Source organism: Protopterus annectens, chromosome 3.part1 (assembly GCF_019279795.1).
Source record: "Protopterus annectens isolate FY-2018-M chromosome 3.part1, PAN1.0, whole genome shotgun sequence".
NCBI classification, from domain to species: Eukaryota; Metazoa; Chordata; order Ceratodontiformes; family Protopteridae; genus Protopterus; species Protopterus annectens.
Window position 1 is genome coordinate 348,908,194 of NC_056732.1, and position 23,727 is coordinate 348,931,920.

The 23,727-nt window shown below is 42.0% G+C and overlaps 1 protein-coding gene across 5 annotated transcripts in view; it reads left to right on the plus strand.

The window, feature by feature from the left end:
* Positions 1-23,727, plus strand: part of JAZF1 (JAZF zinc finger 1) — a 1,846,146-nt gene that overhangs the window by 1,309,412 nt on the left and 513,007 nt on the right. For 3 of the 5 annotated variants that reach the window (XM_044066805.1, XM_044066807.1, XM_044066809.1), the window contains exon 4: positions 22,085-22,195. The exons of 1 other annotated variant lie outside the window; for it this stretch is intronic. In XM_044066805.1, the coding sequence (XP_043922740.1) occupies positions 22,085-22,195 (111 nt within the window). The remainder of the gene's footprint in view (positions 1-22,084; positions 22,196-23,727) is intronic. One more of the 5 variants, XM_044066806.1, reaches the window with a different exon arrangement.

Sequence of the window (23,727 nt, forward strand, 5' to 3'; positions counted from 1 at the left end):
TGGATGGGAGATCGTAGGTTTGTCCCGGGGATTACTTCCGTGTCACTATTAGACAGAGGCACAGTAAACTAAACTTTAAAAAGGGCACAGTATACTCAAATCAAGGGGTGGCGTAAGCCAAACACAATTGGGCTAGGCTTATAAATGCCCCAGGGCAGATAGCCTAGTATGAACATATGAACACCTGTCTGCTATTTCTGCCTGCCTCCTCCTGGATCCACCCCTTGCATCCAGACTCCCTTCCAAACTTTTCCTCAAAAGTGTATTACACATAAGACCACCCAGGAAACTGTCTCTCCCTCCCCGGGACCTAAACTGTGTTCTAGAAAAATTCACGCTAGCCCCTTTTGAGCCAATAGACAAGGCCGCTTAAAATTTTGCACATGGAAAACTGTTTTGCTAGTAGCTCTGACTACTGCCAGAAAGGTTTCAGAATTGCAAGCTCTTATGGCTACACCACCCTTCCTAATCTTCCACATAGACAGGGTGACCCTCAGGACTAACCTGTCATTCATCCCCAAAGCAGTGAATGACCTATCCTTGAACCAGCCCATCCACCTGCCCACCTTCTTCCCTAACCCACAGGGGGATAGTGAGAGAGTGCTGCATTCCCTAGACGTTCACAGACAACTTAGGTTTTATCTTCATAAAACCAAACCCTTAAGGAAATCAGACCAGCTGTTTGCCTCCTTCCACCCCAGGGCCTTGGAGAAAACAGTGAGCAAACAGACCATTTCGGCCTAGATCTCCCGGGCCGTTTCCTAATGCTACCTACACCAAGGTAAGACCTTGCAAGACAATGTCAAGGCCCACTCCACCAGAGCAATGGCCTCTTCTGGAGCCTTTTTAAAGGGTAAACACCAACTCCATACTTGAGGCAGCCACTTGGTCTTCAGTACACACCTTCACCAAACACTACAAACTGGACCATATCTCCAGAGCCAGGGCAGGGTTTCCCAGGGCTATCCTACACAGATTCCTGGAAACTTCATCTAGGCCACCTCCCAATTCTAAGTGAGCTTTTGCACTAACCGCAAGTAGAATACTGCAACATCGGAATAGAAGGACATAGGAAAGTTGTGTAAAATCTTACCATAACCATAGATGTCCTTATCTTCCATGTTGCAGTATTCCTTCCCACCCACCTTTCCCACTTGTATGGCTACACTTGCTCTCCTAGGCGATATTGGACAGGCTATGTCCTTACAGGACTGTCTCCAACTGGGGCTTTTACGATGTTCTGAGGGCTGGTGCGTGCAGACGTCACTTTTATGGCCCACGTTTCTGCAGCCACGTCAGACGTCCGACGCACCAAGAGGGACAAAAAATCTTGGGAAACCTGGTCGGACAAACTGGAGAGGAAGAAGGGTAAACTCACAAGTAGAATACCGCAACATGGAAGAGAAGGACATCTATGGTTATGATAAGATTTTACACAGCTTTTGGTCCTACAGTGGCTTGTAAAAAGTATTGCATCATACCAGGATTAAGAATTCTTCAGCTTCAGAAAGTGGGCACAGCATGTACTGTAAATTGTACTGTACCAAATGACATTCTCTTGCCCACTATTCACTGGCAGTAGTAAGTAAATCTGAGAGTTGCAGCCCTTACAGCAGTTCCTCACCCAATACTATAGAATGCCAGGAAAGGAACTGTTATGTTAGGTGGCATAACCACTACATGCGCTACAGGTACATTGCCTTACATTTTCAGCAGCCTGAGCAATTTGCAATCATTTATATCCCATAAGTCCGTAGGAGAATGGCTTAAACAAGCAAAAATGGTCCAAGGAATAAGCACCCTAAAGTTAATAAGCTTGTACAAGGTGATTCCAAGGAAAATTATGCATACATTTTAAAGGTGCCACCATCCTCAGAAAACAAAAAAAAATTAAAATTTTAAACAAATGTAATGCTAATAACACGGTGGCTTCAACTGACCTTCATATCAGCAAGACGGAATGTCTAACAGTTTACCTTAAAGAGCTACGGCTATAAGCTGCTAACAATATTCATGTTGTAGTCTTCAGTTTTATTCCCTCACTCTGCACTAGAAAAAGTCATTTAAAGATTGACAGTGCTCCCAAGGAACACCAGAAAAAGACATGCACATGTTAGGTTTTATCAAGTTAACAAATTTATAAAAGGAGTAAAAAAAAAAAAGACATGGCTAACATCTAAGCTCAACAATCTAGATTTAAATATCAATCTTTCCTGTTATTTTTTATTTAATTTTGTACTAACGGGCAGTTGGTTAATTAGAGTTGTGGTACATTACAAGGTTCATTATTTTGTTTATTGGTTGTTTTTCATTAACCGGGTATAAGATAGGAGAATGTAATACCATGAGATGTGCAACTTTTTATGTCTTATTATTTAAATGTAACACACATACACACACATATAAAACATTGCAGCATGCAGTTGAATTTTATCAGTGATTTCTTCTTAGCCCTTTACATTTGTCTCATGCTGTGACTTCTTCACATTAACCTTGCCCTCACATACCCTCTTTAAGCAACATGCTCTGTTCCTTTGTCAGTGAAGGTCTGTGCAATATAGATGCCCCCCTCCCCTCACATGCACATCTTACTTACACTCAGCACATCCTAGTCTGATGGCCGCATTCTCTGGGATTGATGCTTGGTGGCTTAGTGTGATTACTGGATTTTGTGGGGGGGCTTTTATGTGTGTGTGTGTGTGTGTGTGTGTGTGTGTGTGTGTGTGTGTGTGTGTGTGTGTGTGTGTGTGTGTGTGTGTGTGTGTGTGTGTGTGTGTGTGTGTGTGTGTGTGTGTGTGTGTGTGTGTGTGTGTGATGGCATAGTGTGATGACTGGAATTTGTGGTTTGTTTGTGTGATGGTGTAGTGTGATCATTGGATTTTGTGGTTTGATTTTGTGACAATATAGTGTGATGACTGGATTCTCTAGTTTACTTGTGTGATGGCATAGTGTGATGACTGGATTTTGTGGTTTGTTTGTGTGATGGCGTAGTGCGAGATGACAAGATTTTCTGGTTTGCCTTTGTGATAGTTTAATGTTATGACTGGAGTCTGTGGTTTGTTTGTGTGCTAGCATTGTGTGATGACTGGATGTTCTCTGTCTGTTTTGTGGTGAATCACCAACATGACTGGAGTCTATTTGTCAGATGTTTAGCAGTCGAGTGTGGTGAGTAAATTCAGTTTTTTCAGAAGTATGACAGGCGAATTAGTGTAATAGCAAGATACTCCTGCTCAGATGTACTTTTATCGCTTGAAATGATTCCAACATGATGACTGGACTGCCATCATGTTCAGATGTTTTTTGACCCAGTGTAGTGCCACTTTCCTTTCACTTTTTGTGCCAAAACATGAGTATCACATTTGCTCTGTATACCAGCCTTGGCTGTTATATCAGATCATAATTTAGCAAGTGCTTAGGCATGCAGTGTGCAAGAAGGCATTGGGAAGAAAGGGTGTTTTCTGTCTTTCTAAAACTAGCAGGTTTGTTGATACTTAGCCAAGATAGCCATATATCCAGTTACGTTACAGGAAGTCCATTGAACCCATGCAATCTATTTTATGTATTTTTGATTTTTGAAGTTTTGTGATGTTACCATATGTTATTGAAGAGGGAATTTTGTCAAAAAGTTTTGAATTTGAGGCCAGCCTTGTCTTGTTGTGATTTACATGCGCTGCCTTTGACAGTTCCAGTCAGAAGTAATGTTCAGATGTTACTTTAAGCAAAAGCAAGTATTAATGCCTGACAGGGTGTAGAATGGGCTCACTGTAAAATTGTGTTTTATTTGCTTATTTTTTTAAGTACTATATTATATATTATATATTTTTAATGTAAAATAGCTCCTCTGTCTACTGTTTTAAACTTGCTGTAGTATATGCTAATGGCACTGGAGGAAGCATTTTACATCATAAATAAATACATACACACTCTTCTACTTTCACATACAAATACATATACACACACAGTCTCCTCTGCATTTATGCACACATTCACTCACACAAGATCCATCACACTCTTTCTCAGTCTGTCACACACAGTCTCCGCTGCTTTCATACAGGCATTCAGTCACTCTTCTCTCCTTTCATACATGCATTCACACACACAAGATCACTCTTACTCTCTCTCTGTCTCTCACACATACACACAGTCTCCTCTGTATTCATACACGCATTCAGTGGCACACAATCACTCTCACTTTCCCTACAGCTCTCTCGATCTCACACACACACAGCGTCTCTCTCTGTCTCTCTTTTTTTTTTTACATTTTACGCTCACTAAACAGCAGAACTGATGCTTACCAATTGTAAAATAATGGTGGCTGTTATTTTTTTTTCCAGTTCGAGCTCCACGACCTTGATATGCGTACATTAATACCCTGCTGGAGAATGTTCGTTCTCCAATCAGTTTATTATGCACAGATTGCCCATTTTCTAAAACAGAGTAATTCTTGTTCACGTTTGTGCAGCCATTCTCTGTGTTAACTATTCTATACAGTTGGATTTGAGAAGTGGTGTGTATTTGTATGTGTCTGCGCACGCGCATTTCAGCACAGCAGTCAGTTATATCACATGCTGACATTCATGTGACAGGTCTGTACTGTGTCCTCATTTTAAATGTCAGCAATAGCCTTTCACAAAAACAGATTACTGTATTTTGTTAGTGATTTTCCCCTTGAATTTCAGCAACAGAAGAGCACACTACCAAACTCAATTCCTTGTTTACCAGTCACTTATTTATTGCTTTGCACATATTACACTATGAATGCAAACACCCAGCTATAGTGTACTGAATGTGTTTGAAAGAAAAACACCATGGAAATTAGTCTTCAGAAAGGTTTTTACTTGCATTTAACAACTTTACAAAATATTTTCATCTAGTTCTACCCCCTTGCCATTTTCTTCTGTTATTTACTGCTGTAATGGTAGTTAGCCTGGCAGTTTTGGAGTTGAATTTGATGAATAAACAAGGCCAAAGCCCCAATGCTGTTAGTTTTGTACACTGATATTAAACATTAGTTAAACATTGTCATTTTATTTTTGAAATATTTAGGGGATACTGTACAAGTATAAAATGTACTGTATTGCTCTTAAAATAACCTCACTGAAGATGGTCACTTTTGTATATGCTAATAATTATTTTCTGAAAAAATACAAACTTATCACATCTTACCTTTTTAGATGTTCCATAGACTTTTGTTGGAGTATTTCTTATCATAGTCTGTGTGATGGCCGTGCCCTGGCCCAGCAATCAAGGAGCCTCAATCCTTACCACTAACACCAGGGAGGGTGTCTCATAGAAGAGGAAAGGATAACAAATACTCACAGTAAAGTTCAATTTCCCTTAAGTGCACACAGAGATCACAGTCAGTCTGGGGCTGGTTGCTCCCTTGCTCTCCAGGTCCCCAGTAAGACTCCCCACTGGCACAGCTATAGGGTCCAGATCTCAGCCTAGCTGGCAAGCTAACCTCCAGTACCCTCTTTGTCCCACCAGTGCTACGTGTCCCTGCCCAGGTAGCTGACACACCACACACACACTTTGAGATAAGTATTTATACAACTTCACAGACACTCCTGGGAAAGGCTGACACAGATTCTCCAGCTGTGCCCCTTTACCCAGACTGTTCAGTAGTAATTTCTGCCACCACCAGCTTAATATTTATCAGCTACCCAAAGGCCCTTAAAAGGGTGTCCAATTATTAATGTGCAATATTATTATCCAATTGGTAATGTGACTATTCACTCTAAGGCTTATTAGAGTGGCCTATTACGATAACCTCTATAAATATGCAATGTACTCTAGAGCCTATCTCTACACAAACCAGCCACAGGTAAAGGTTTTTAAAATATTTAATAATAAGTAATTAAAACACAGACAATACTACTACACCACAGAGAGATCTAAGAGTTCAGAGATCACACAGAAACTTAAAATAATACAGTAGGACAGGTCTCATGTCAAAGAAAAACACTTAATCTAACTTTCTAATCTTTAGCTATTCTTAAGAGAAAACACAGTGCTATAGTCCTACATACAGACATATAGAGCTTAAGCAGTGCTGGGTTGGTGGTCCAAGACAAATGCTTTTAGTTTCTCACTCAACGATAGTTTTTAAAACACTAACAAACAGCTCTGTTAAGGCACTCCCAAATTACATCATTTTGACACTTAGGTTTTCCCAGTATTCACATTACATCATTTTGACACTTAGGTTTTCCCAGTATTCACATTACATCATTTTGACACTTAGTCTGGAGTTCCCAGGCAAACAAACTGCATTATTTAGCAAGCTAACACCTGCTCAGGAAACTACAACAATAAAAGACATTTCACATGTATACTCTAACAATTATTCCTTAAGTTAAGACAATAGAACACCACTTTTTAGATAATTGTAACTTCAAAGACCATTTGAAATGCTTGGCTTGGTTTTCCTTACAGCAGATGGCAATGTTGCAAAATCTTAAAGTTCACATTTTACAGTGTTTTCTTTCATTTAAGAACACATCCTGTATTTTACATTTATTTATACAAATGATAGAATTATGTATCAAATTCTATTTGACTAGGCTGGTAGCCTTCGCCCATCTTTGCCCAATTTTCACATCTCTTCCCCCCGGAGAACTCAAGCTAGTTTTTCAAGTGATCCATGATCTGTCTGGGTGTACCTCACCCCATTCCCTGTCTTGAGAGCCCATCTGCATTGGCATTGCTAATCCCACTGTGGTGCTGCACTGACATATATGCTTGCAACCCCAGGCTCCATCTTAGCAACTTGGCATTTTGCTGACTGGCTCTGTTTAACCATGTTAGAGGGTTGTGATCTGTCATTACAGTGAATTTTCTTCCATACAGATAAGGTTGAAATTTCTGCAGTACCCACACTATAGATAGACATTCCTTTTCTGCAGTTGCATAGCATTCCTCCCTGGGTTGGAGCCTACGACTGAGGTAAACCACTGGGTGCTCTTCTCCCTCTGAAGAAATCTGGCTAAGTACAGCCCCCACCCCATGGTTCAAAGCATCCACTTGCACAACAAATTATTTGCTGTAATCTGGACTGGCTAACACAGAGGGTCCTCCCAAAGCTTCTTTAAGCTTCTGAAATGCATGCTCACATACTGGGGTCCACACTACCTTATCTGGCCTCTTTTTCCTTGTCAGGTCTGTGAGGGGAGCAGCTATGGCACTATAACTGGGGGCAAACTTTCTGTAGTACCCTGCTTTCCCTAAGAATGTCCTCACCAGCTTTTTGGTAACAGGTGCAGGCCATGCCTGAATAGCTTCCACGTTGGCAGGTTCTGGCCTTCTCTTACCACTCCCCACTCTATGTCCTAGGTAGGAGACCTCTGCCATACCCACCTGACATTTGCTCGGCTTAATGGTCAACCCTGCCCTCTGTAGTCTGCCCAGTACCTCCCTGACATGCTGAAGGTGCTCTTGTCACGAATGGCTGTAGATGGTAATATCATCTAGGTAAGCAAGGGCAAACCCTCCTGCTCCTGCTAGGATATTATCCACCAGCCTCTGGAAAGTCACTGCAGCATTCTTCATCCCAAAAGGCATCTTTGTGAACTTGTGCAAGCCAAATGGAGTCACAAAGGCTGACTTCTCTCTAGCACTGGGAGTCAAGGGCACCTGCCAGTAACCCTTGGTAAGATCAATGGTTGTAAGATACTTAGCCCCACCCAGCTGCTCTGGGGCCTCATTTGTCCTAGGCATGGGGTAAGCATCTGACTGTGTGTGACTATTTAATTTCCTGTAATCCACACAGAACCTGGTGCTGCCATCCTTCTTTGACACCAACACCACTGGTGAGGCCCAGGGACTGTTGGACTCTTGAATCACCCCTAGTTCCAACATCTCCTGTACCTCTTCCCTCAGAGTCTGTTTGACTCTCTCAGGCACCCTATAAAGGGGCCTGCCTAATAGGCCTTTGGGGTCCTGTATCCACCTGGTCTGCACCAGGTGGATGCACACTGGTTTCCCAGTGAACATGTCCCCAAATTCCTGCAACACTGCTCGGATTTCTCGAACCTGGGTAGGAGATAGCTGCTGAGACATTGCTACCCCTTCCACTGAGGTGTCAGCCCGAGCCTCACTGAGGAGATCAGTCCCAGATCTCCCTCAGACGACTCCTGCAATCCACTGCAAATGCTCAGCACAAGGGCCTCCTTATCATGATAAGGTTTCATCATGTTAACATGGTACAATTTGTGCCCCTGCCATCTGCCTAGCACTTCCACCATGTAATTAATATCACTTACCTTTCTTGCCACCTTGTAGGGTACCTCCCAAGCTGCTTGTAGCTTGTGTCTGACAGGAATGAGAATCATTACCTGCTGCCCCACAGCATATTCTCTAGCTCGAGCATTCCTGTCATACCGAACCTTTTTCTGTTGTTGGGCTTCTGCCTGGTTCCCCTGGGCCAAGCCCATGAATTCCCTGAGCCTTGTCCTGAGGGTTAGGACGTATGCCACAACAGACTCCTTGTGAGACTCACACTCACCTTTCCACACATCTCAAATTAAATCTAGAGATCCCCTCACCCTATGCCCAAACAGCAACTCAAAGGGTGAAAAACCTGTGGATTCCTGATGAAACCTGTCTGTAAGCAAACAACAGATGGGGCAAATATTTGTCACACTCCCTTTAAACTGATCTGCAAATTCCCGTAGCATGGACTTGATTGCAGAGTTTAACCTCTCAACAAGACCATTAGTCTGGGGATGGTAGGGGATGGTTTTCTTGTGCTTCACCACACAGGACTTCCACAGACAAGCCAGTAGGTCTGACATGAAATTGGCACCTTGGTCAGTCAGTATTTCTTTTGGGAAACCTACCCTGCTGAAAATCTCTTAACAAAGCATTTTCCACCTTCTCTGCCTCAATGGAGGACAACGCCACTGCCTCAGGGTATCGTGTAGCATAATCCACTAACACTAGGATATACTTTTTCCCTGTGGAACTTGGGGTACTCAGAGGACCTAAAATATCCATAGCTACCCTCTGAAATGGTTCCTCAATCACAGGCAAAGGCATCAAAGGAGCTCTCATCTTGTCTCCTGCCTTGCCTACCTTTTGGCATTGCTCACAGGTCCTGCAGTACCCTGTTACATCTCTGGAAATTCCAGGCCAATAAAAGGTTTGCATAATACGCCTCTTTGTACGTTTTATGCCCATTTGACCTGCAAAGGGGAATATCATGGGCTATGGCTAGAAGCGCCAGAAGGTAAGCTGTAGGCACTACCAACTGCTGTACTCTCTCACCTTCTAGCCCTCCCTCAGGGGTCCACTCTTGGTGTAGTAACGCTTTGTCCCAGTATACAGATTCCCCCTTCCCTTGAGGATCAGGTGCCTCCCTAGCTACCTGCCTCAGGCCTTGCAATGTAGGGTCTGAGAGCTGAGCCTGTCTCAACTCCCTCCTTGTAACCCTTCCCAGCTCCCCTTCCACAGGAAGTCTGGCATCCTCTGACATTGGTGCCTCATTGTCAGCCTGGTTGTTCTTCGTGTTTCACTGTTGCAGTCATTACATTTGGGTAATCTGCTGGCAGGTTGCCCTCAGTCGGCCTGGTTAACAAAGTCTTGGGTCCTGCATCGGTTGCTGTCCCTTCTTCCATGACGTCAGGTTCTCAGGGGTATAAAACATGCAGCCAATGCCATTTTATCAGTCTTTCTTGCCGTGCGGTGCCCAAAACAGAAGCAGTTTGCAAGTGCCGGTCAGCCGACTCCTGAAATTTTCATTTTCGAGTTTCAGAACCGAAGTCTTCAACTTAAAGCTAAGTACCCCATTGGGGAAACCTTTTCTTGCTCCTTACCGATATCAGTAAAAGTTAATAATTGCATTACTTGTGGAAAGCAAATGCCTCATAAAGATTTTCATTCGCACTGTATTCCTTGCCTAGGCCCTGACCACGACGTACCTTGCTGTTGATTTTGTGCTTTATTTAATCAGCACACTATCCGTCGCCGGTATATTTTTGCCTCTAAATATTTTGGTTCTTGGTTTAATTATCCAGAAATGTCGTAGGTTAGCCATCCGACTACCGGGATTCCGGAAAAATGCAAAGATAAAGACAGAGACAGGCCGCCGAGGTCCAAAACTGCTGATGATGCTTCTCCTAAGCCAGTCGCCAGTTCGCCGGTACTCAGTGAGGCGCTTTCGCAGCCCCTGATACCCGCTACTTTTGATTCGCAGGGCTCTACTGAGACCCATTCGGAGTCCGGTCTCACTATGGAACCCACGGATGTCTCTACCTTGGATGAGTCCGGAGCAGGCACTGGCTTCTGAGGGTCTATTCAGGCCTACATACTTGCATATTAAATCGACACCACCTTTATTACTAAGGTATAAATCTCGATCCATGTCTAAAAAAAATGATGCCCAGCCCGCATGCTAAGGCACCTATGCCTAAAAAACAAATCATAAAAATGGCCGAAGATTTAATTACTCTAATCAAGGGTAGTCACCCCCCCCCCCAAGAGGCCTAGGGCTGAGCTTGATTATGAATCTTTTGATCAGGATTCTGTTTCTTATGACTATTGTGATGACCTGGATTTGTCCATACCTGCCTATGAGGATTCTGATGCAGAGGATTCCTTTCCCTCTACCTTTCCTCCTGAGGATTTTTCTTTTGGGGAAACTTTACATACTTTAAGGGAGCATTTCCAGTGGGAAAGCCAGGAATTTTCTGATTCAAAGAAGAGGCTTAGGGATTTCCTTCTACCTCAGCATAGGCCTTTGGCTATACCCCCTGTACTAGACAATGTTGATGACGTGTTCTCGGAATCCAGTTTGGCCCCTGATTCCCTGCCTCGGCTCCTAGTAAACCTGACAGATACTACAGGGTTCCTGAGTCCCACAAGTTTCTTTTCAAAAATCTTGTTGCAGATCCAGAAACTATTTCTCAGGGTCCCAAGGGCATTAAGGCTTTTACTGCTTAAAATCCTACACCTTCTGATAGAGATTCCAGGATGCTGGATAGATGGGATTTATACTTCTGCAGCCTTGGCAATCAGAGCTTTAAACTGCCAATTTCATATGTTAAAATATCAACATCATATTATTGGACTACTTAAACAGAAAATTATGTTGATTCCTGACTGTGTGGAAAATAAAGATTTACAGGATTTAATGAACAAGTTGGAAAACATACTTTGCAATGTGGTTTTGATTCTTTAGATGCCTCTTGCAGGGCTGCTGTTATTGGGTCTGTGCTTAGAAGGCATGCTTGGCTTAAGGAGCAATCTTTGCCTGATCATGTTAAAGCTAAACTGTTGGATGCTCCTTTAAAGCAGGATCACCTGTTTGGCAATAAGGCTGAAGAAGTTCTTAAAAAGATGGAAGATAAAGCTAAATCTATGCAAACTGTTAAAGATTTTTTACAAGTGCAACCTCCAAGATTTAGTAGGCACTGACCTACTAAGAATTGGTCCTTTCCAGTCCCTTCCAGGTCCTCTCAAGCCAAACCCAGACACAGCAAAACCCTCAGGTTTCAGTCCCAGGGAACTCTCAGAACTAAGCAGTGGGGGGCCTCCACTTCCAAATCTGGAAATAACAAAACACCCCCCTATGGTAAACAGTCTCAATGATTTCCTTTTAAAATTCCCAAGCACTTATCTTTTGACCGCCCCTTTGGGGGGAAAGATTGCTCTTCATGCAAAGAACTAGGAAATCATAACCCAGGACAAATGGGTTTTAAATATAGTGTTCCAGGGATACAGATTCCCTTTCCACACTTTGCCAACACCAAACGGGTGGCCAGACCTGCCCCCAAATTAGTGGGCAGAGGCTCAAAAACAAGTACTTTCCCTCTTAAGCATGGGGGCTATTCAGCTGGTACCAGAAGAGGAAAAGGGACAAGGTTTCTACTCCAGGCTTTTTCTGGTACCCAGAAAAGGCAAATCATGGCATCCATTCTTGGACCTGTCTACTCTAAACATCTTTCTGCAGATTACAAAATTCAAGATGCTGACTCTTCACCAATTACTTCCTATGCTAGGCAAAGACACCTGGTTGGCAACTCTAGATTTAAACGAAGCATACCTGTACATCCCAATCAGGGAATCTTGCACAATATATCTAAGCTTCAAAGCAGGCTACTTGGATTATCAGTTCTCTGCACTGCCCTTTGGCTTGTCTACTGCGCCCAGGGTATTCACAAAGTGTCTGGCTCCAGTTATTGCATTTTACAGGCAAAGAAATATTCAAATATATCCATACCTGGATGATTGTTTAATTTAGGCAGAAAACCAGGGCATACTTTTAAATCATCTGGCGTTTGTAAAAAGGGTTCTAACTTGTCTGGGTACACCATAAACGTAAAGAAGTCACAACTGGTACCCTGTCAACAGATTGCATTCCTGGGTGCAAGCTTGAATATAACTGCCCAGATGGCTTTCCTCATGCCAAAAAAACAAATTCATTTGGTAACTTACTTCAAACAAGTGGCCACAAAAACCCTGCTATCTGCAAGACAATTACTGCAAGCCTTGGGGTTCATTGCCTCCTGCATTCTTCTAATTCCATATGCAAGACTGCAATTGAGGAAACTACAGTGGTATCTAAAATGTCTATGGAGTCAACATTGTCACAGCCTGGAAACACCGATTCCTATCATACCTTGCCTATGCCTGGAGTTCCTATGGTGGGCAGAGGCCTGCCACCAAAACAAGGGACTACCATTCACACTACCCCCTGCCACCCAAACCCTAACTACAGATGCATCAGACTATGCATGGGGGGCTCACCTGGCAGGGAAGTGCATTCAGGGCAAATGGAACGCAAATCAAATGCACCTGCATATCAATCAAAAAGAAATGTTAGCTGTACAGAATGCTCTGACAGCCTTCAAGGACTACATTCTTCCAGGACAACTAATGGTAAAGACGGACAACACCACGGTTATGTGGTACATAAACAAGCAGGGGGTACACATTCCTACCCCCTCTGCAGACTAGCCATGGCATTGTGGAACACAGCCTTGAGCTACCAAGTGCATCTACAAGCTCAGTTCCTGCCAGGAAAATTGAATACACTGACAGACGGGCTAAGCAGAAACCTCATGGACCCACACGAGTGGAAACTGGAGCCACAGATTTTCAAAATGTTGACAAGCGAATGGGGGAGCCCAGACAAATAGATCTATTTGCCTCCCCCCAGAACTACCAGTTGGACAAGTTTTGCACAAGGACTCCCCGCAAATAAGCCTGGAAAGTGGATGCTCTGTCCTTCAGCTGGAAAAACCTATCAGTCTATGCCTTCCCCTCTCTGCCTCTGCTCTCCAAAGTTCTACTAAAAGTCAAACAGGACAAACCAAGGATGATTTTGATTGCTCCAGACTGGCCACCCCAACACTGGTACCCCCTCCTGCGCAGTGTGTCGCAATTATCTCCATGGCACCTGCCTCAGACCCCTTCCCTGCTGTCTCAGCAGGAGAACCAAATTCTGTGCCCTCAGCTTCCAACATTGAACCTTACAGTCTGGCTAATCATTTAAATTCACCCTTACCATCCCTCAGCAAACCTGTGATGGATGTCATCTTGGAGGCAAGGAGACCTAGTACTAGAATTATGCTGACAAATGGAAAAGATTCTGTGCCTGGAACCAATCTTTATGGATGAGCACAGCAGTGCCCAATTTACCTCAGATTTTGCAATACTTAACTGGCATGCTTCACAAGGGCTTGTCCTTTTCCCTCCATTAAAATCCACGCCTCAGTTATTTCAGCTCAATATGACACAGAACCTCCCCTCTTCTCTCATCCTCTGCTCAAGCAGTATCTCAGAGGGGCAAAAATCTTGAGACCACCCAGGAGAGCTCCAACCCCTGCCTGGGACCTTAACTTTGTTTTGGAGACACTCACTCTACCTCCTTTTGAGCCAGCTGCTACTGCAGATTTAAAATTTCTTTCTTGGAAAACAGCCTTCCTTTTAGCAATTACTTCAGCTAGAAGGATATCTGAATTACAGGCCATTATGGCAGTGGAGCATTTCATCATCTTTCATGCGGACAGGGTATTTCTGAGGACCAATCCATCCTTCATGCCCAAGGTGGTTTCCAGTGTGGCTCTTAATCAAGCCATTCATTTGCCAACATTCTTTCTCAATCCACAGAACAAAGGGGGATGGATTCTGCATTCCTTGGATGTGCACAGACAACTTAGATTCTACTTGGACAGGACTAAACCTCGAAGAAAATCTGAACAACTGCTGGTAGCATTTGCTGCAGGGGCAGAGGGGAAGGCTATTTCAAAACAAACCATTTCTAAATGGATAAGCCATTGCATTCATTTTTGCTATAAGCACCATGGAAAACCTATCCCCCAGGGGATTAGATCTCACTCCACCAGGGCTGCATCTACTTCTGCAACCTTTCTTAGAGGTGTTCCTACCAGGGACACCCTAGAAGCTGCTACCTGGAGCTCTGTACATACTTTCACCAAGCATTATAATTTACCAATTTTCTCTAAATCCACAGCTGGCTTTGCCACTGCTGTCTTGCAGGTCCTTATATCTGGCCCTAATGCTGTATAAACTCCTCCTCCCAACCATAGCTTTGGGAATCTACCCAAATGTAATGACTGCAACAGTGAAACATGAAGAACATAGTTAAGTTGTGTACACTTACCATAAATGTAGATGTTCGAGTGTATTCACTGTTGCAGTCCTGGTTACCCTCCCTCCAGCCCCCTGACTTCTGTTGTCTATACCTCTGTTCTTGTTTACTATGCTTAAAGCTTTCTGGTGTATTTGCTTTCTTTTGGAGGTGTAACCTTGTATATAATTGCTTCCCATTATGGGGGCACCTGACATCCGGTGCAAGAAAAACTGATAAAATGGCATCGGCTGCATGTTTTATACCCATGACGACCTGACGTCATGGAAGAAGGGACAGTAACCGACGCAGGACCCAAGACTTTGTTAATCAGGCTGACTGAGGGCAACCTGACAGCAGATTACCAAAATGTAATGACTGCAACAGTGAATACACTTGAATATCTGCATTTATGGTAATTGTACACAACTGTACTGTACTAGTACTCATCTCTACCTTTGCAGTTACCCTGTCCAAGGGAACATCAGTACCCACAAGCAGCTGTGGCTCACCTTCAGTGTCACTGCTACAGCGTAGCTCACTCCCTGAAGTAACCACCTCAGCGGTCCTGGCTGCAAGTATGCAGTCTGTCTGGGTCTCCCCCAGGCTACCAGACTCACATGCTTGTCTTCTAGCCTCGCTGAATGAAACTACATGATTACATAGTGCTGCTTCATCCAAATCCTTCCCTCTCAGGACATCTGCAGGATGGTAGTTCCGTACCCCTGTTGTCTCAAGACAACCCACAATTGGCATTTTGTCTTTCCCACTTACTGGCTCCATCACCTTTGGTTCCCCACCTTGCCTCCGTGGACATCTGTATGCCACATGGCCCCACCGGTTGCATTCAAAACATTTAACCCTAGCTCCTGGACGTGTACCTGGACTAGTGGCTTTCTCTAATACTGGTGGATTCTGTTGGGGCAATCTGTGCTGCCCACCATGGGTGTCTTTAGACCCATGAGCAGTACTGGGGGTCCCCTTCCTGTGTAGGGCTGCCCTGTTGGCCAAGTATAGGTCTCCCTTCTTCCCCAACTCATCTGAAGTAGCACATTGTCTATCAGCTGACCAGATCCTCATGTCCTCAGGCAAAGTGTTAAGGACTTGTTCCCTTACCAAAAGGTCTGCCAGCCCTTCAAAAGTGGTGACCTGACATTCACTCACCCAGCTATGAAAATAAGTGCTCAGTTCAACAACATATTCACATTACATTTTCATCTGCCTTGTGTCTATGCTCATGAAACTTTTTCTTATACATTTCAGGTGTTAGCTTAAAACATTGCCACAGACATTTCTTTACAGCAGTATAATCAAAACAGACAGAGTCAGGCATTTGTAATATACAAGTTACAGCTTTCCCATGGAGTAAGGGGGTCAGGAACCATACCCAGAGCCGTTGGTCAACACTATACTGTTTGCATACCCTTTCAAACATGTGAATGAAACTATCAAAATTATCCCCTCTTTAAATTGCGGAAGAAATTTACTGACCTGTTGTGCTTCTGAGGTCCAGTTACTCCCTTCCCCATTACCTCCATGACTCTTTTGAAGAGTCAGCATTTCCCACTCATGCTTCCTCTGATGCTCCTTTTCTTTGGCTTCTATCACCAAATCCCTGGCCTCCAACTCAAGTCTCTTTAGCTCCAGCTGGAGTTTTAAGTCCACTGCAGAAAGGTTGAGCTGTCCATTCCCTGAGGATATTGTATCTCCACTGCCAGTCTGATTGTCCTTTGCAGAAAGGTTGAGCTGTCCATTCTCCGAGGATGTTGTATCTCCACTGCCAGTCTGATTGTCCTCCTGGATGCTGTTTTCTGATGCAGCTGTAACCAAGGCTGCAATCAGGTCTGCCTTAGTCAGGTTTCCATGCACTATTCCCCTAGCCTGGCACATCTTCACCCCCTGGCTCCTTGTCAGCTTTCCATACTCCTGTGCTAACATGCTGCCAGACCTCTCAACTGTCCCTGATCCTCAGGGACATCCCTGATTTAGACTCCGATTGTAGGTCTGTCCCTCTTAATCCCTCCTAAAACTGGTGACTGCTGAAGAAAAGGTGGTGAGTTGCCCTTAATAAATAATGATAGTAATCCAGAGGTATAGATGTTTTACGTCAGAAAATCTATATTAATCCACATTCTCTTAATCTGCAAATGTTTCAAGCTAATAGTACAAATATTTAAAAAATGTCCTTGATTGTCCCTGATTATTTGAGGATTTGTCCCTGATTCTGTTGAGATTTGTCTCAGATCGGTTGAGAGCTATGCATGCTGCCTGCTCACCCTAAGCTAACAAAAGAAATAAAACAATTGTGATCTGAACTATGAGTATACACTCTGTGGCAGATTTAGAGAACAAAACACCTCCAGAGATCACTGTACATAAGCTACAGGATTCACTCTACCCACACCACTACAAGCCAATTAGTATGTGAAGTGGATCTCACCACTGCAAACCTCAATTGAGGATATATTATCCCAGTCGCTGCCATCACAATGTGATGACCATGCCCTGGCCCAGCAATCAAGGAGCCTCAATGCTTACCACTAACACCAGGGAGGGCATCTCATAGAAGAGGAAAGGATAACAAATACTCACAGTAAAGTACAATTTCCCTTAAGTGTACACAGAGATCACAGTCAGTCTGGGGCTGGTTGCTCCCTTGCTCTCCAGGTCCCCAATAAGACTCCCCACTGGCACAGCTATAGGGTCCAGATCTCAGCCTAGCTGGCAAGCTAACCTCCAGTACCCTCCCTGTCCCTGCCCAGGTAGCTGACACACCACACACACACACACACACACACACACACACACACACACACACACTTTGAGATAAGTATTTATACAACTTCACAGACACTCCTAGGAAAGGCAGACACAGATTCTCCAGCTGTGCCCCTTTACCCAGACTATACGGTAGTAATTTCTGCTACCACCAGCTTAATAATTATCAGCTACCCAAAGGCCCTTAAAAGGGTGTCCAATTATTACTGTGCAATATTATTATCCAATTGGTGATGTGATTATTCAGTCTAAGGCTTATTACAGTGGCCTATTACAATAACCTCTATAAATATGCAATGTACTCTAGAGCCTATCTCTACACAAACCAGCCACAGGTAAAGGTTTTTAAAATATTTAATAATAAATAATTAAAACACAAGACAATACTACTACACCACAGAGATATCTAAGAGTTCAGAGATCACACAGAAACTTAAAATAAAACAGTAGGACAGGTCTCATCTCAAAGAAAAACACTTAATCTAACTTTCTAATTTTTAGCTACTCTTAAGAGAAAACACAGTACTATAATCCTACTTACAGACATGTAGAGCTTAAGCAGTGCTGGGTTGATGGTACCATTTTCTCTGCATTCTGTTTTTCTTATATATCATCGTAATTCCTTAACAGTTGCCATCTTCCTTTCTCCCAGTGACCCTGGTTTCCACTGCTGACCTCTCATCTTTCATATATATATATATATATATATATATATATATATATATATATATATATATACACTTAATTTATTGTCCACTTCCCTGTTATGAAACAACAAATGAATATTATAAAACCTTGCTTGCCTAAGTGGGGCAATTAAAACATAAATAGTATGTCTCTATAGTTTAACCTTATCTTGCTACATGTTCTGTTATGGATATAGCCTTGTTTGTGTGACTGCAGAGATGAAATCTTGAGAACTTAGTACTATGATGAAAATATGCAGAAATGTAACAAGTACCATCAGTCTTTGAATAATAATTGTATATTTTTACTGTCAATCAAGGATGTGAATTATGATTGGAAGGAATGTTCTAGAATACCTTTTTAATATACTTAGTGTCTGTAGTTCTGCCATTTTAGTTGTCTAGTCTCATCTAGTTTAGATCATGTGGTTAGGATAGTCAGTGTTAGATTCCACTGTGTGCTGCTAATCTATTCTGATAACAAACATCTTGCCTTAAACTGCTTCATGTCTTAGTGGATTTACTAATGAAGGATGGTAATAAGGAACCTCTTAACATTCACATTTAATATTCCTTGGCTATTTATCCTTCCACTTTTCTTTAAGGCATCTCTTTTGTGTGCTGTTGTCTTATGTAACTCTCTTTTGCTTACCTTTTGCCCAACCACTTTTCCTGTGATTCAGCTTGTTCTTATGTAATATCCTTTACGATCCCAGCCAACTGCGATGGCACTGAGGGATAAACCTCTGACTACAGCATAGATGAATCAGAATTGATTAGCAATTCATATACTAGTTGGTGGTAGAAAGACAGGATGGCCATGCCTATCCTTGAAGTTTGTGATGGAGGAATGCATTCTTAAGTTGTTCAATCCCACAGTCCTACAAAGGAGTGCAAGAGGTGATCTAAGAATTGTACAATCATCCACTAAGCTCCTTTGTTGGTAGCCATCATTGAGAATACACTGGATCAGGCATCCATATTGGGGAGGGCATTATGGTCACCAAGATAATGCGGGTCATCTGCCCTTCCACCCAATGTAAGGTAAATATTCCCTCATTTTCAGGATGCTGGTTTGGGCACTAATCACTGTGGAGGCTGCCTGTATGTTAAACCCCCTGGCCAGTTCTCACCCTCACTGAAAGTTTTCCAGGATGAGGAACATATCGGCATGATTGGCAGACACAATGGAAGAAAGCACATAAGAAGAGTATCCTTTATTGTCTTGTTACATGGTTGCTACATTCTCTTTTTCCATTGATTCTTTGTGTCATGTTATGTTCGTGTTATGCATTTTTCCTTTAATTTCTGTTCTTGACTCTCAGCTTCTTTGTTCCCAAAGTTATTCTGTTCCCTTGCAGCTGTCTTTTTTCTTTGTGCTGTACAGGTCATATTATTTCTGTGTACTGGTTGCAGTCTTGAGGACAAAAATTGCAGGTCTAAAATTTGTGAATAAATGTTATTTTTTTTACTTCCTTCTTTGAAGTGCAGTGAGCTCAGACGTAGTGTTTTTAGTAGGTAGGGCAAGGGAGTAAATTCCTCATATGGTAGGTGAAGGAGGCAGAACCTCCTGCAACAAGTAGCTTTAAGAAATCTCCAAAATGCATTGTTTGGGGCCTTGCAATGTCAGTTCTCAAAATGGTAGCAGAAAACTTTATTTCTTCGATTATGATCATTGGTTCTGTTCCTTGTGAATGTAGCTTACAGTTGCATTATCTTTGTCATTATTGCAAAATCTTTGTTTGCTGTATTTTACATTCTTAGTTTCACTTGGGCTTGTCTTTCCTTTTTCATCTGTCCTGACCATTTAATCATGTCTATATCCTGGACTCCAGCTGACAGAAGGAATTGGAGTCACCCGTTTTGTAAAAATGTCATTGCATTCCTCCCATGTATCTCCCCAAGTCCTTTAACAGATGTTGCCCGAATAGACTAATTACCCAAGTAATTCAGATGACTGGGGAAAGTCGCACAAGAATGCATATCATAGCTGCCTACATTGTATCATCATCTTCTTTCCTGTTTTTTTTTTCCAGTTTATTTTCACAGATATATCTAAGGATATATTTTTTATTAACCTTTTTAGGTTATACTCATCTAAGCTAGCTCAGCTCACTCAGCTTCTTTCAGGAATTAATCTCATTCCAGTTATATGTTCATTTTCTCACAACATCTGATCCCTGACAGCCATTCTGTCATAGAATCTAACTCGCACAACATTTATTGCTTTAACTATACTTTGCCTGATACCCTTATTGATCATTGCCCAATCATTTACAAAACTCAAAATGCTACCAGTCCTGAAAGCTGACAGAGAAGTAGCTTTCATCAGAGAAACCCTGTTTTGGATACCCTTACACATACCACTTGAAGAGCACCAGTTAATTCCTCTATAGATGTTAATGTGGTATTAAGGCACTTTTGTTGTTGTTGGTGCTGCTGTTATTTACTTTAGTAGGCCACTAGCCTAGTTTCAGGATTGATCCATGGTGGTATTTACCGACAGAATAATTTGACATTCAGAACATACCTTCCCTATTTCCATTCGAAGATACAAAATATCTAGTCGTTCATGGCTTGTTTCAACTGTTAAAGTCAAGTAAAACCATAGGAATAGGAACTGGAAGCAGTCCAAAGCCATAAATACTGTCCTTCTACAAATATTTAAAGATTAATCAACACTGCCCCCTACCAAATATTTAAATATCTCAAGTGTGACTACATGATTGAAGTTAAGATGGCCTAGTCATGTTTCATCATACCAACAGCAAGTAACTCTTAGTCAACCTAACCTTTTCTGAAATAAATGTTTAAAATTTTAAGTGAGTAAATATTAAAAAATCTGTTTTTTATTTCAGGGAATCACATTTGTCACCTCTTAAGCTGTGTAACGCTGCTTGCTATTTTTCTGGTGTTCTCATCCTTCCTTCCCCTTCTAACTCCTCCCACTCCCGTCCAGTTGACTTCAGTCCTTCCTCCCCTTTAGCTTGTTCATTTCACCTCACTTCTACCTTTACCATATCACTAACAAAGAAGTCATAATTAATATTCAAATCCCACCTATAAATTATTCTTCCTCAAAATGTCTGCAACTTCTTAGACAAACTCTCACTTCTGTTAAAACTTTTCATTTCACTCAAACATGCATAGATTTCCTCCTTTACAGTATTCTAAAACCCATTTCACTTGCTGTGTTATAGCAGTACACCACACTGGCATGACAGGTTATTCACGCTGTAGCATGTGAGAAGTGTAGTACTGACTTTGTTTCTCAGTTTGTGTACCTTGAGTATTGTAAGTGAGAGATGAGCAGAGCCAGATATGTTCTATTGACAGTTTTGTGCAGTGAGTCTCTCCCGGAACATTGTCCTGTCTTGCCTTGCTATATCTTAAGGCCCTGTTGGTTGAGGGACAAGCAGAACTTATTTAAGTGGATGTTTAGTGTGTCAGCTATCAGAGATGGTTAGAGCCGAATGCCCATATAATCACATCATCAACATATAGAAGACCTTACAAATGCCAAGCAAAATGGTGGAGGAGTTAATGTAAAGGGTGAAAAACAGTGGTCATGGCAGAGTCCCAGGGTACTCCTTATGTAATTAAGTAAAGAGTATGCTGTGTTTTTTCTTGTCTTTGCTCAACAGGTAGCAGTATATGTAATTAAGATGGTGAACCATTTCAGTGTGTAAACACTCATTCCATTGGTTAACTGTTTTACCAAAAGCAGATGGTTTACTGAGTCACTGCATTCTGAACTGTCATCAAACACAGTATCACTAAGGTGTCTGTCATCCATAACTTGGTGCAAGCTGATTGTAAGTGTAAAAAGAACTGTGCTAGTACTGTGGCCCCTCCTGAAACCATGTTGCTGTCTAAACATTAGTCCACAGTTTCTACATTGACCTTTAACTGTGGTTCCTCTAGGATTTGTGCTAGGGATACTTGCAGAGTAATAGGTCTGTATGATTCTGGTTTGTTTGACATGTTTGAATATTGTTAAGTAGTTGGAATGACATTTACTGTTTTCCAGAAATCTGGTATAACTCCAGGAGAGAGAGTGGACTTCATGATTTGCCTGAGCGATACAACAGTAAAGGTATTGGACGATGTCAAGAATTTAGGATACAGGCCATGAGACCATGTGAGTCTGTACTGCAAAGGACTGGGATCTCATATAGCCATTTGTTAAATATACTTTTGATATGGTTAATCATATTTTGTCTTTTTTTTTGACCAGCTAAAGAAACATGTTTTAGTGAAGGCTCACATATCTGGTTAGTAATACTGCTGCACAGAGCAGCGTGAGTTTGTCTGTTCTGTTTAATATGAACACCTGGCATTCTGTAGTACCCCAGGGTTTAGTACTTAGCACTCCTTTTTGCGTTAAATAGTAAATTATATTGCAGCTCCCAGACACACTTATCTTTCAGTGCAATGTGGTTCTCCTCAAAGAAAGCAAGTCAGCTGTTTCCATTCAAAAAGACATTGAAAATGATTTCCCCTACCTTGGGGTAGATGTGCATAGAAGTTACTGATTAAGCAAAACCTAAACTGGATTATTTGGCCTCACCAGTGACTTCTGTATATTGCCCCCTAGTTTAGGGTCTGGTTCTTGTTTTTTATTTTTCTATTATCCTGTTCCATAGCATCAAATACTTCTTTCTGTTTTATCTTTCATGCAAATTTAATGCACTGTAAGATCCTAGAGCAGTTTAAGAACACATACAGACTATGAGACTGTTAACCCCCCTAAATCTAGAGCAGTGAAAGGTAAAAAAATGCCTTTTTCTCAAATTTCCAAACAAATGATATACTGTTTAAAACAAGTACTACTCAGCTGCAATTCAGCTTAAAGAAAGCACATAGTTTTACCTTTATCACCACCAGATACAGGAATCACTCAACTTCACTGCTTTAGGTTAAATGGCTGTGTATTATGGAAATACTGGCTTAGTCTTCTCCACTCTCATATGCACATTGCTGGATAAAGAATACTTTCCAATAATTTTGCATATACCCCTTATTGCTCCAGTGTAAAGTGTTTTAGATTTAATGACTAAGGACTTTTTTTTTTACCTTTCCCTGACCTGAGATTTCATAAATTATAGAACCACTGCCATGCTTAGCATTATTTAATTTAACCTTGCTTTTCCGAAATACTTATATGCCTTTGTTGCTGCTGTCACTTATCTTTAGTATATGTAAGGATACATCCTTAAGACACTTTGCTAACTCTAATTTTCTGAACCCAAGTCATCCTTATTTGCATTTGGTCTAACCTATGGCTGAAAAGAGTGCCTGGACCAGTTCATTTATTAAATTAAACCAATAAAGCAATCTCTCTCAGGGACCTTTCTGTTTCTGACACCACTTAAGTCTGGAGTCTACTTCAGTACAGGAAATTAATCTGAACTACTACTTCTCATAAGGCTGGCAAAGCACACACACACAGACTCACAGTATATCTGAGGCAATCAAACTGAAAAAGTCTATACCTTCACTTAAAGTATATCCTGACGCATCCATTCCAAAGGTGTGTATTTATGAGACGTACTAATACAATAATCTCATCATAAGAATGATGTGATCTGCTGTGTAGGAGATGTTAAATGATCAAGTCATACCTTTTGGTTAGACTGCAGTATCTTTCACCATGGATTGTATACAGTTACA